The sequence below is a fragment of the Cetorhinus maximus genome, chromosome 3 (assembly GCF_964194155.1).
Source record: "Cetorhinus maximus chromosome 3, sCetMax3.hap1.1, whole genome shotgun sequence".
Taxonomy (NCBI): domain Eukaryota; kingdom Metazoa; phylum Chordata; class Chondrichthyes; order Lamniformes; family Cetorhinidae; genus Cetorhinus; species Cetorhinus maximus.
In genome coordinates this window covers 97195884-97210086 of record NC_135881.1, presented here as the reverse complement: position 1 = coordinate 97210086, position 14203 = coordinate 97195884, and the positions used below count along the sequence as shown (strand labels likewise).

Here is a 14203-nt window from a genome sequence, read left to right as displayed (position 1 = left end):
GACATACATGGATTTTGACCTGATGAGTATTTGGTTTTCTATTTAATAACATACTTGCCTCTTTCAGTATTACACCACAAAATGCAAATCAGACTGTTTGTAAATTATACTTGGACTAAATTAGCTCTTCAAGTTTATAGCGTTACGATCCCTGTGGGGACCATAAACCAAAATAACCAAATTTACCAAATGAATCCCAAATGAAGAAATTATCAACAAGATTTCCCTTTTTGTAACTTACTTTAACACGCATCAGAACCAATACAAATTAAGCATGAATTCATAGGCAAATTATACTTCAAATAAAAAAGTAAGCTGCACTTTAAATAGTCTATACAACAAAGATACGTCTTAAATAACTAAGCATCCACATCACTCCTTGCAGATGTTGTGGCACCATGTGCAGTTCCAAGGTTCCCTAACTCGGCCTCTGGTATGTAGGATCTCTCACTTTCCTGCTCAATCAATTTGGCCCTTGAGGTGCATTCACCAGTAGCTGTGTTCCATTCGAAGCCCTTGGAGAAGATCGTCACCCGAATGGCACATTCCTGCAGAACCTCCTTAGCTAGGTTCATGACAGCCTTGAATGCGCAGATTCCCCAGAGATTCCTTTAAACAGTTTGGTCGGCTCTGGCAAAACTGCAACAGCAGCAGTAGAATTGCCCAATTCACAATCCCTGCTCTAACCCTGTCTTCAACTTCCTGTCCTGTTTAACTGTATTACACATGCATGCATGCACACACACACTTCCTTCTAAATGTGCCTTTTCTGTTCTCCTTCCTGTTGGTGTTGCTTCCAAGTCAAGGGTAGCCAGGCCACATGGACCAGTATTTTTTATTTTTCAAGAAAATTACAATTGATCCCTTTACGATTGATGCAAACTCTTAAAAGTTCTTTCAAACATTCTTAAAAGTAATTTCAGGTTCTGCAGCATTTACAGATTACAGATTTATCAAGATTACAGATTTTCTTTACTGTGCTGCTCAGGGTGAAAGGTTGTCACACCAGACCCACAGCAAAATAAACAATGCTCCTAATTTGGTGCTAAATTGACAGTCCTGCTTAGATTGGTCACGATACGGCTGCTGTGAAAGTGGGAATACAAAAGCAAAATACTGTAGACGATGGAAGTCTAAAATAAAAACAGAAAATGCTGGGAATATTCAATAGGTCTGGCAGTATCTGTAGAGAGAGAAACAGAGTTAACATTTCATGTATGTGACCTTTGAACAGAACATGGGAATGTTGCAATAGGGGTGCTGTCTGGAATAAGGTATATTGTTGAAGTGATCAAATTTAATTTTTACTCAGTAGCTATTTGCTGTATCTGACCTAAGAATGTTTGCTGACACCTGGTGCCTAAAATTGAAAGTTCAACTTCCAATGATTAATACAAAAATCCTAAACTTTTCATCAGTATACATTATTGTGGATAATTTTAAGTTTATTGCATGTTTAATTTTGTATTTTACAGCACCTTGTTTATTTACAGTAACTGATTCTATTCTATTTCTCTGGAAATTTTTGTTCTTATTGCAAAGATAATCTGCCAGTTTCCCAGACTGACTGAATACAGTACTGGATGGAGGGCTGCAGTGTACTGTAAAATGATGATCCTTTGTCATTGAATATGCAGAGCCTTGGGGCTGATATGTTCAGCATAATCAATGCTTTGCAAACAGGTTCTTGCAAGCATACTCTTGAGTAAAAGCAAGTACCCTTTAAAAGTATTTACAGATGTCTCATCAGGGCAAATTGTGCATGCAACAGGAAAATGCAAACAAATGGAAAACATTTTCATAGATTTAATTAAAAAAAAATAGATATCTGACAACTATTATTTTTGACTTGTAAAAATAATTTGTTTAAATTCTTAATTTTATGTAGATTCAAGCTAATAGCTAGTGAGGTGACTATATCATTGTTCCCTTCAGTTGAATAATTAACATGCTTAATGTTACAGTCACTTTTTTCTTTTCTCTTAGAGGGAGCGGTGACATATGCAGTAACTTTGGAAACCGTGCTGGCTGGTCATGAAAACTGGGTTTATGGACTACATTGGCAGCCCCCCTTTCATAAAAGTAAGATTTTGTGAATGATTGAGGGAAATTTTAGAGTTTTAGAGTCACAGTTTAGAAAGGAAAAACCTTTACAACTCGCAGCCAATCACCTACCTGCTCACTTAACTAATGCCTCTATGCTTCATCTCAGGCCTCACTGCCCCTGGTTCCCCCTCTCATCATTCCTTATTCTGTAAAAGAGCAGAAAAGTACCTCCTCCCTCGCAGCATTGAATTTCCTCACTTAAAAATTCCTAGGGTGGGATTTTCCACCCGGCACCTATTGCCGGGATCATCTGGTCCTGCCGAAAGCCAATGGACTATTGGCTGGGCCACCGAGTCCTCCACAGTGGGTCCTGCCACGACGGGGCCAGAAAATCTCGGCCCAAGGTTTCAGCACTCTGTCGAACTCAACCTTTGTGCTCGGTTTGCTTTTGTTATGTTATTGTTATTGTTATTGGCTTGGATTGCTACCTTTAGTGATTTGTGTATTTGCACTTCCAGATGCCTTTGCTTCTCTACCCAATTGAGATTCCAATTTTCCAAGTAATATGTGACCTTATTTTCAAACATCACACCTACATTGAAATTCATTTGTCAGTTACTTGTCCATATTAATGTTGTCTTGAAATTTGTTGCAGTATTGCTTCGTTCGGTGTCCTTTAAGTTTAAAAATTGTTTTTATTCCAAAATCTAAATCTTTAATGTAAATTGGAATCAACAGTGATCTTAACAGCGATCCTTGTGGGACTCTGAATAGCAACCTTTAACCCTACTCTCTGATTTCAGACAGCTAGCTATCCCTCCTGCTAATTTTCCCTTGATTCCACATGCTCTGATTTTAGTCATCAGTTTATTATGTGTATCGAAGGCCTTTTGAAAATCCAGATAATTTACGCAATTACCCTTGTCTACACTGTGTGTTACTTCAAAGAATTCAGTGATGTTGGAAAAGAAAGACTTTCCCTTTTGAAATCCATGTTAACTATTCATTATTTTATTTTTGGTTTCTGGATGTTTTTCTATTATCCCCCTTAGTAGGAATTCTATTATTTTTACAACTGCCAATGTTGAACTGACTGATCTGTAGGGCCCTGGCCTTGTTCTATCTCCATTTCTTAATTAGCTTTCATTAGCTATCTGTTAATCTACTGGCACTGTATTGAGGTAAATTGGACATAATCTTCTGCTATCCACACGTGCAGTTAAACGCAAAAATCCATAAGTTGCTGTCAGAGATAACCTGCTCCTCCACATGATGTGCTGTTCTAGTCCTCGCCAATAGACACCACAACAAAATGAATACAACATCATGAATGTGGGATACGCTCTAAACTAAAGACAGCTGAAAAAGCTAGAGCTGATGCATTCATGAGTAAATGAGTGTTTAATGTGACAAGGAATCATTACTGCAGAACAACCTCCCTGACCTTGAAAAATTAACCTTTCAAGGCTGGAGTCTCATTCCTTCTAAAAGTAATCAATGTTGGCAATTAAAAAAAATCTGTCCTCTTTTATCTCTGCCTCTTAATTCTATCTGTACTTCTGAATCTTTATTTCACTTGCTGTACATGATTAATTCCAGTTTGTACTTTATGGTTAGGCTCTCCGTGTCTCAGCGAGGATTCTTCAATCTGACTGGTTAACAATCTTTGTTGATTCTTGCCCTGCTCACAGACACCACTGATCCCTACAAAAGGTACTATGCTGGATCAGACACTGGATTAGAACAAGTCTGTGCTCTAAAAACTTTGCGTGCAGTTTAGCGAGGTGAACGCAATGCTGAACTTTTGCCACTGACTGCATAATTCAGGCTCCCAGGTTGTGGCCAAACGCTTGGTCAAATAAGCAGTTTTTGTGGAGGGCCACAGAAGAGAAAGGAGTGAAGAGAGGTTTAGGGAAGGAATTCTGAATCTTTTGAATGCTGAAGGTGTGGTCACCGTATCCCATTTTAAATGCTTTTGATCCATATTCCTTGATAGCCATACCTAACACAAATCTATCAACTTCAGTCTTGAAATTTTCACTTGACCCACATTGATGATATTTTGGGAGAGAACGAGCTCCTGATTTCCACTACACTTCATTAATTGCATTACTGAATGACATACTTCTAATTTTAAGATTGTGTAACCATATTCTGCATTTTCCCAATGGAGTAAATATCTTCTCTGTATCTACCTCATTGAATCCTTTTATAATTTTAAACATCTCATAATAGATCACCCCTTAATTATCTAAATTCAAGATACTATAAGAAATTACAAATTTATTCAGCCGGTCCTCATAATTTAACCATTTTATGCTCTAGTGTAACTGTGGAATGGTCCTTAAATCCACAATCCTCTGACTTAAAAGCGAGATTGATATCACTGAGCCGATACTGACATAGTACAAGATTAGTCATTAGGGTCTATCTTGTAATGGGCGATTTTAATCTTGAATGGTTCATTAGTGAAGCCACATTTGAAATAATGTGTGGACCTTATATTGCCTTCATAAGAGCATTGATGCATTGGAGATTGTTTAGAATGGTGACTAGATTTATCCTGGGGATGTCAATTTCTTGTTACGAAAGCAGATTTGTAAAAGATTAAAGGAGTTGCTTTAAACTGAATCTGTTAGGCAGATGAATTGAACATCTTCAAACAATCAGTAAACAGCAACCTCTAATTGCTACTTAAAACAGAATTAAATGCAGCAGCACCAATTACAAACATCAGTGTTGTGACATATGTCTGCTGCATGTGGACAGTGGATGATTGGAGAAGGTATTTGAGTTCCCCACATTTATTATGCTCCTGATTTGCTCTTGATATGTAATTTGTCTTCCAGTTTTTCCATTCCCTCTCACTCTAAATTTGAGATGTTATGAAAATTGATTTGAATTTTTCTTTCCGCGATTGTTATTATAAGCAGTAAATCAGACAGCAACTTTGAGCATCCAGCCATTGCATGAAGCGTGGACATAACAAAGTAGCTGTTCAGCAGGAGCAGGCCAACTTGAAGGTTGATTATGTTGCTACCTCATTGAGAGACTTGGCATTTAGATATAAAGAAGGGTGGGAATTTGTGGTACTTGCATGGTAGATGTCCACCAAAAATGCTGAATAAGTTCAGGCTTGCCCAGTAGTGAATTTAAAATTTTAATTACTGCTAAACTCTCCAGCAGTGAAATTTAATTTTTATAGGTCTGGAATTTCATTCCATCAGATATTATTTGGAGATTTAAAAAAAAACTCCACTTTTCCTCTCCCTTATCTCTCTCTTAATCCCGTATTTCTTTTCTGAACTTTATTTTGGTTTCTATACATGATTTAGCGTTAAATTAACTATTCTAAATTACACCTCCTGGTTTGGATTCTGCTTGTCTTGGTAATGATTCTTCAGTTTAATTGACTAAGGAAATACATGAAACTACGAGACATGAAATTTATTTGCAAACTCCTGATTTTGTATTTACGCTTGTAGATTTTCCATTCTGCTAAGCATGTCCATGTTGCACTGTGGCTTATGTAACCCACTTAAAGTTTCAAAAGCAAAATACTGCAATAATAATACAGAAATAGAAAAGAAACACTTAGATCAGGCAGCATCTGTGGAGAGAGAAACGGAGTTAGTGTTTCAGGCCAATGACTCTTCATCAGAACTTAAAGTTATGTTCAACCTGGAAGAAAACTGAATTGTACTCTTTGAAGAGGAAGCAAATACATAATCTAAATTTTTTGAATGTGGCCTGAAAAATATTTTGCAAAGGCTTGTTAGTATAAAATGTTTGAAAGTTTAACATTTTTTATTTATAATGTTCTGGGAGCTGATAAGTATTCAGTGTCTTCCTTTTTGAGGTGGGGAGAGCGAAAATGGGAGCACGTACTCAAGGCTGACTCTTCAGTGCAGTACTTCGGGAATGTTGCACCGTTAGGATTGCCATCCTTTGGATGACAAACTGAGGCTCCTTTAGTCCTATTGGATGGATGATTAAGATCCTTCAGCACCATCAAGAGAAGAGAAGGGGAGCTCTGCCATGGTCCTGACCTTTGTGTGTTCCCTTTACTGATAAATATACTTGCTTCTCCTACAGATGGCAGACTTGAACAGCCCTTGTCCTTGTTGTCTGCGTCAATGGACAAAACAATGATTCTCTGGTCTTCAGATGAAGAATCTGATGTCTGGTTGGAACAGGTAAGCTATTATTATTCTAATGCCCTGTGCCCTAAAAACAATTTCAAATCTTTGGCAGCAAATAAGAAGTTTTTGTAGCATAATTAAAGTTGACCACATCTGGCTGTAGATTAGTTACTGTTTCTGATGAAAGTATTTAATCTTTTTACATCTAATCTATTCATGTTTAAAAAGCACAACATATTAGGCCATTTATTTTTAACCTGTTAATTAATTTTATCCTGTCCTTATTCCTTCCGGCAATGGTCTAAGTTTTCCAAGCTCATTTTAATATTATTCAGGCAGATCTGTGGTGGAAAAGGCTAGAATGCTCTCATTCTTGCTTTTCCCTTATTTCAGCGAGCAGGTGCATGCAAACAACATGCCAATAAAGAAAATAATGCATCAGTTAGCTTTTGCACCATTTGCCCAGTTCACATGCTGGACCTGGCAGAGAGGATTTCAGAGCTATAATTGTAAAACAGAAGTGTGGTCATGCATTCCCTAGTGGTAATACATGATTTGTTTTAATGAAAATATGTTACTTTCTTCAGTCAGCTCAGTAACTGTTGGCTTCCTGCTAATACAGCAAGCCCCGCACCTTGCTGTAAGAGGCTGTCCCTAGCCCGGCACACCACACTGGCAGAGGTGGGGGTAACTGCCTCCAACATGCAAACAGCCCTACAGCAGGAAGGTTGGCAGGGGAAAGAAACATCCCTGTGGTGGTAGGAAGTTCCACCTCTCCAAAGAGGTTTCCCCTTTGGAGGCCTAATTCTACCTTTTAATTATGCACAATAGCACTTTATTGAATTGGAACGAAATAGAACTACACATGTGATTTTAGCCTCTTGCTGAGTGGTATCACAGAAGGAGACGGAAGCAAAGAAATAGGAGTAAGTGATTAAATCCCTTCACCCTGTTTTGCCATTCAGAATGCCTGAACAGCACCCAAACTCCGTTTATGCGCCATGATACCCTAACTCTACAAAAGCAATCTATCTCAGTCTTGAAAGCTCAGGTGGTCATAACGCCCACAGCCTCTTCGGGGAATTGCTTCCCAACTTGCAGTACCCATTGTGTGGAAAAAGTACTTTCTATTTTCGTTCCTGAATGGCCCCTTGTTCTTGATTTGCTGAGCGAGGAGACTTCATTTTCAAAAAGAGCAGGAAGAGCGAGGAGGCCTCATTTTCAAAAAGAGCGGTGAGACTTCATTTTAAAAATAGCGGGGAGAGTTCATTTTAAAAGGAGTGAGGAGACTTTTTTTAAAGAGAGCGGGGAGAGCATGGAGGTCTCGTTTTAAAAATAGCGAGGAGAGTGAGGAGACTTCATTTAAAAAAGAACGGGGAGACTTTTTAAAAAGAGCGGGCAGAGCGAGGAGGCCTCATTTTCAAAAAGAGCAGGAGAACGAGGAGATCTCATTTTAAAATGAGCGAGGAGACCTCATTTTAAAATGAGCAAGGAGAGTTCATGTGAGACCAGCGGCGTAGTGACGTCACGAACCACAGCATGATGTGAGTGCAGGGAAAGCAGCTGGTTGGTGAGTAGGATTGTTGAGTATTTCTAGTCTTCAAAGTATAAGTAAAGTCTTTAGTTTGTGTTTAGGTCTCGTCTTTTTTTCTCTCTTTGTCTTAAAAATAACTTAAGTATAAGATCGATACTGGTTGAAAAAATTAACTACAATAAAGTCTAAAGAGCAGGGGATTCTTCAAATTTAAAGAGTAGGGATACTAGAGTGATTAATTAATAGATTAAATAAAATACGATATTGATGGCAGGACGGGTGATGTGTTGCAACTGCAGCATGTGGGAGCTGCTGGACACCAAAGTGATCTAGAGCGAACACATTTGTCATGAGTGTTTGCAGCTTGAGGAACTTCGGATCCAAGTTGAGGGGCTGGAGTTCGAGCTGCAGACATTGCGCCATATCGTTGGGGGAGAGAGGAGACTTCATTTTAAAAATAGTGGGGATTCTTCATTTTCAAAAAAAGCGAGGAGACTTCATTTTAAAAGGAGCATTTGCTCCAGGAGGTGGCCACACCCCTCAGATTAAGTAATTCAAATTTGGTCTATGATCAGGGACAGGAGGGTGTGACTGCAGGTGAGGCAGGAATGGGGACCCAGGGGGTAGTGTTCGAGGAGTCACGGCCCCTGCACTTGTCCAACAGTTACGAGATTCTTGCAAGCTGTGTGGACAAGAGCGGAGACTGCAGTGAGGATGAGCAAACTGACCACGGCACCGTGGTACGCGGAGCCATTCAATTGGGGGGAGGAAATAGGAAGGTAGTAGTGGTAGGAGACATTATAATTAGGGGGATAGATACTGTTCTCTGCAGCCATGAGCGTGAGTCCCGAGGGCTGAGTTGCCTGCCCAGTGCCAGGGTTAAGAACATCTCTTAAGGACTGGAGAGGAACTTGGAGTGGGAGGGGAGGGATCCAGTTGTCGTTGTCCACGTTGGTACCAACGACATTGATAGGACTAGAAAGGAGGTTCTACTGAAAGAATTTGAACAGTTAGGGGCTGAATTAAAAAGCAGAACTTCCAGGATAATAATCTCGGGATTACTACCTGAGCCACGGGAAAACTGGCATAAGATAAATAAAGTCAAGGAGTTAAATGCGTGATTCAAAGATTGGTGTGGGAGGCAGAAACAGAAAATGCTGGAAAAATTCAGCAGGTCTAACAGCATCCATGGAGAGAGAAACAGAGTTGACGTTTCCAGTCCGTATGACCCTTCAGAGCTAAAGAGAAATAGAAATGTGATGAAATTTATACTGTTTAAGGGGGTTGGGGCAGGTGAAGCTGGAAAGAAGGCCAGCAATAGGTGGGGGCAAAGGAGAGATTGACAAAGATGTCATGAAAAAAAGATCAAAGGGAGTGTTAATTGTAGCAGCTAAAAAAAGGTGCTGATAGTGGCATAAAGGTAAGAAAGCAGAATATGATAATAGCAGAACATTCCCTTTGTCTTTTCGTCCGTGATATCTTTGTCGATCTCTCCTTTGCCCCCACCTATTACTGGCCTTCTATCCAGCTTCACCTGCTCCATCCCCCTTAAACAGTATAAATTTCATCACATTTCTCCTTTTTAGTTCTGAAGAAGAGTCATATAGACTCTAAACGTTAACTCTGTTTCTCTCTCCACAGATGCTGTTAGACCTGCTGAGTTTTTCCAGCATTTTCTGTTTCTGTTTTGGATTTCCAGCATCCGCAGTATTTTGCTTTTATATTGGTGTGGGAGGAATGGGTTTCAGTTCATGGGGCACTGGCACCAGTACTGGGCTAGAAGGGAGCTGTTCCGATGGGACTAGCTTCACTTGAACCGTGCTGGGACCACTGTCTTGGTGAATCGAATAACTAGGGCTGTAGAGAGAGCTTTAAACTAAATAGAGGGGGGGGAGGGTTCTGGAGAGGGGATAGGTAGGCTTACAAAGCAAAAGGATATGGCAGCATTGCAGGGCAGCTATTTAGGTAATGATACCCAGAGTGTGACAGGAAGGGACAGAGTGTACAAACATAAAAAACGTTAAAAAAAGAGAAGCAAATAGGGTCAATGGGGGGAAAAATGGTAAAAAGGCAAAATGAATGGCTCTTTATTTAAATGCATGTAGTATTTGGAACACAATTAATGAACTAACGGCAGAAATAGAAGTTAATGGGTATGATCTTAAAGCCATTACAGAGACATGGTTACAATGAGACCAAAGCTGGGAACTAAATATTCAGGGGTATTTGACTTTTCAAAAGGGCAGGCAGGAAGGAAAAGGTGGTGGGGTAGTTTTGTTAGCACGAGATGGAATAAGTACGATAGCAAGAAATGATCTTGGATCGGAAGATTTTGAATCACTATGGATGGAGGTGAGAAATAACAAGGGGGAGAAGACACTGGCTGGAGTAGTCTATAGGCTCTATAACAGTAGTTATACAGTAGGACAGAGAATAAATCAGGAGATTTAAATGAGAACATGTAAAAAAAGGCAGTACATTAATCATAGGTGAATTTAATCTTCATGTAGATTGGGAAAATCAAATTGGCATAGGTAGCCACAAGCAAGAATTCATAGTGTGTATTTGGGACAGTTTCTGAAAATATTATGTTGTGGGTCCAACCTGGGATCCGGTTATTTTGGATCTGGTAATGTGTAATGAGGCACGTTTAATAAATGATCTCAGAGTTAAAGATCCCCTCGGAAACAGTGACCATAACATGGTAGAATTTAGCATTCAGTGTGAGAATGAGAAACTTGGATCAGAAACAACAATGCTAAACTTAAATAAGGGTAATTACAAAGGAATGAGGGCAGAGTTGGCTGGAATGGACTAGGAATGGAGTTTAGCAGAAAAGATGGTTGATGAACAATGGCAAACGTTTAAGAAAGTAGTTCATGACTCACAACAAAAATATATCGCAGTGAGGAAGAAGGATTCAAGGAAGTGGATAAACCAACCATGGTTGACCAAGGAAGTTAAAGATAGTATCAAATTGAAAGAAAAAACATACAATGTGGCAAAGATTAGTGGTAAGCCAGGGGATTGGGAGAGTTTTAGAAACCAACAAAAAATGACCAAAAAAAATAATAGAGGGAGAAAATAAACTGAGTGTAAACTGGCAAGTAATATAAAAGCAGTCAGCAAGAGCTTTTTTAAATATATAAAAAGGAAGAGAGAGGGCGAAGTGAACATAGCCCCCTTACAGAATGAGGCTGGGGAAATAATAATAGGGAACCATGAAATGGCAGAGGAGTTGAATAAACACTTTCCATCAGTCTTCATGTTAGAAGACACTAATAGCATACCAAAAATACTAAATAATCACGGGGCAAAAGTAGGGGAAGAAATAAATACAATAACTATCACTAGAGAAAAAGTACTAGTGAAACTAATAGGGCTAAAGGACGATAAGTCCCCTGGACCTAATGGGTTGCATCCTAGGATATTAAAGGAAGTAGCTTCAATGATAGTTGATGCACTGGTAGTAATCTTCCAAGGATCCTTAGATTCTTGCAGATGCAGTACTCCAGATTGGGCCTGACCAAGCTTCTGTACAACTGAAGGATAATTTCCTCCCTTTTGTACCCCACCCCCCCGCACTCTTTGAGATAAAGGCCAGCATTTCGTTTTATACCCGTCTACTAGCTTTGAATGCTTTGTGTACTTGGTCTCCCAAATCTGTTTGTTCCTCCACAGTTCCTATTATCTCACCATTTAGAAAATTCTGTGATTTATTTTTCTTAAATGCAAAGAGACTAACCTAACACTTTGCCAAATTGAACTCCATTTGCCATTGTTTTGCCCACTCACTTACTCTGTTTATGTTCGTCTGCCCTATTTGCTGGCAGAACCTTCTCCCAGTTTCCTTGGATTGCCCTGAAACACATCACAAGTGCTTATGTAAAGCCCCACTTGCTAGATCTGCTTGTCAGTCTCTGTTCAATGTATACAAATGACATATGCAGAAAGATGACTGCTGTGTGTGAATAAATCACTGTTTCAGTCCTGTGGATTTCTTCTCTTTCCTCACCTGCTCCTCATTTCAATTTTTGTTTCGGATTATATAACTGATTATATTGTGAGCGGTTAAATGAATTGTGTATTCATTTGACATCATTAGTGGAATTATTAATGTTGATGTGCTTTTCTACCAAATGAAAAGTGAATTAGTATTGTTAGCCTGTCGATGCTGAAGAAATGATCTTGACTTCCTGATGTTTTCCTTGCGAATGTTTTCCAATTGTCGCTTATTTGACTTCATGCTTTCGCTAGACAACGCCTTGTGACAAATGAAGCATTTTGGCTTTCCTTTGGATTTGGCAAAAACACTTCTGAATCCATGTTCAAGGAAGGCCTCATCGTATTTATGAACATGTTTCTTACTTTCTTGTTTGCAATGCAGTCGGGAGGATGCCGGTGGAGGTCGAATCTCTGCATAAAACATTTTCCATAGTGTAAGAAACAAGTGCCATTACTTATCAGTATGTGTCTGAATTACACTAGGTGTAGGCGTGTGGCTTTTGAAATTACAACAAGATTTTAATTTTTTTGTAGCTTTTCTTTAGCACAAGTTAAAAACCAATGTAAATTAAATATGAATTAAAAGGCAAATAATACTTCATATAAGAGGAAACATTTCACTTTAATAGTTGATACAACAAAGATACATCTTACACAATCAAAGCATTCTCCTGCAGCATTTATGGCATTATGTAGCCACACACTTTTATCTATGCTGCTCTTTATTCATGAAAGGTCGGTCAGGAGTCCTATTTGACACCAGCTTCACCTTTGAGTTTGAGTATGATTATCATCAGCAAGGCTCACTTCTATGAACCGCCTCTCCCTTGGGTCATGACAGTCTAGATGGTGTATCTTTCCAGAGTTCATTTTCAACCAACCAACAACACCCTGGTTCGCGGTTTGGCCACTTGTGGGATAACACCAAGCTCTTTAGCATCTTTGAGCTATTTACATAACATTCTCGGTTTTAGACCGTTTTAGTCGGCTCGCACACTACCTCCAGAACTCCTGCCTCCTTTCCTGCCAAACAGAAAAACTGACTTCTTCCTGAGAGTGATTTGCTTCTTCTCACAAGAATTCTGTGTGTTCCTCTTTCTGTCTCTTTTTGCCTTCACTTTCTGTCTGCATTTGTGCACTGATCCTTCTCCATCCAGCTCCTCTGTTTGTAGTTTCTTTTGTGTCTGCCAGCCACCTGCCTTCTTTTTTAACTTCCTTTGTGTTGGCACTGCTTCCAGGTCAAGGATTGCCAGGTCACATGGACCAGTATGCCTTTTTATCCAAGAAAATTGCAAATGATCCCTTTACAAATGATGTAAATTCTTAAAAGTCTCTTTTAAACATTCTTAAAAGCAATTACAAGTTCCATAGATGCTTTAAAGAAATTACAAATTTTCCTTACTATACTGCTTCCGGGTCAAAGGTTGCCACATTCATATGACTGCAGATGTAACCAGAAAAATATTGCAATGCTCAGAAATCAATGCATCGACTGCTTGGGTGGGTGTATCGGTAACAGACATCCCACAGAAATATGATTGGTGGGGCTTGATTCCAACTCTGAATGTAGTATGTATGTTGTCATAACATGTGCTTCACCTTGTAATTCATTTATTTTGAAGACCATGTGAGATTAACACTATTTCACTTCATGTGGCCCTATTTGCGATCCCCAATTGGGGTCACCAACCACTGTTTGGAAACCGCTGAACTAGTGCCGCGCAGAGAATGCCTCATCAACTTATGAAACTAAAGCTCCATCTGCTTATTTAGCTTCACATAATAGCCGTCATGGTACTATTCAAAAAAGAGCTGGAGAGTTCTGGTGTGCTGGCTAACAATCATTCCTCAATTACTTCACCAAAACAGATCATCTGGTCATTCATCACCACCAGTGGAAATTCCCCTCCAAGCACCTCATCATCCTGACTGGCAAATATATCGCTGTTCTTTCACTGTTGCTGGGTCAAAGTCCTGGAATTCCCTCCCTAACCACACTGTAGGTGTATCTACACCACAGGGACTGCAGCGGTTCAAGAAGGCAGCTCACCACCACCACCTCAAGGGCAATTAGGGATAGGTAATAAATGCTGGCCCTAGCCAACGATCCCCACATCCTGTAAATAAATTTAAAACATCTCTTTTAGTGTCTGTGAGACTTAGCCATGTAACTTACTTCATATTGCAGATTTATTCTAATTCCCTGTTTAAATCCGGAGAATGTTGAAGACATTTCTCTCTCTCTGCCCTGCCCACCCTTTATGAAGTGAATGAAGAGGCATTAAAGCTGTGTTTTGCTAAATGCAACTCTTTTAATCTTTACTTTACAATAAAGTTTCCGGTAGTCATTTCAGTTTGTGTGTTCTGCTTTTGAAGCATTGAAGGATATTCATTCGAATGATTTTGAAATCCAGCCATAAAATGATGAGCTACGTGCTCACACTTTCCCAAGATGTGCTTTCTGGGCATATGTGTT

General features: G+C 39.4%; 1 protein-coding gene across 2 annotated transcripts in view; it reads left to right on the top strand.

Moving 5' to 3' along the window:
• Window positions 1-14203, top strand: part of elp2 (elongator acetyltransferase complex subunit 2) — a 163046-nt gene that overhangs the window by 34074 nt on the left and 114769 nt on the right. For both annotated transcript variants that reach the window (XR_013576185.1, XM_078538747.1), the window contains exons 9-10: window positions 1987-2082; window positions 6142-6242. Coding sequence is in view for 1 of the 2 variants with exons in the window: in XM_078538747.1 (XP_078394873.1) it covers window positions 1987-2082; window positions 6142-6242 (197 nt within the window). In the remaining variant the exon portion in view is untranslated. The remainder of the gene's footprint in view (window positions 1-1986; window positions 2083-6141; window positions 6243-14203) is intronic.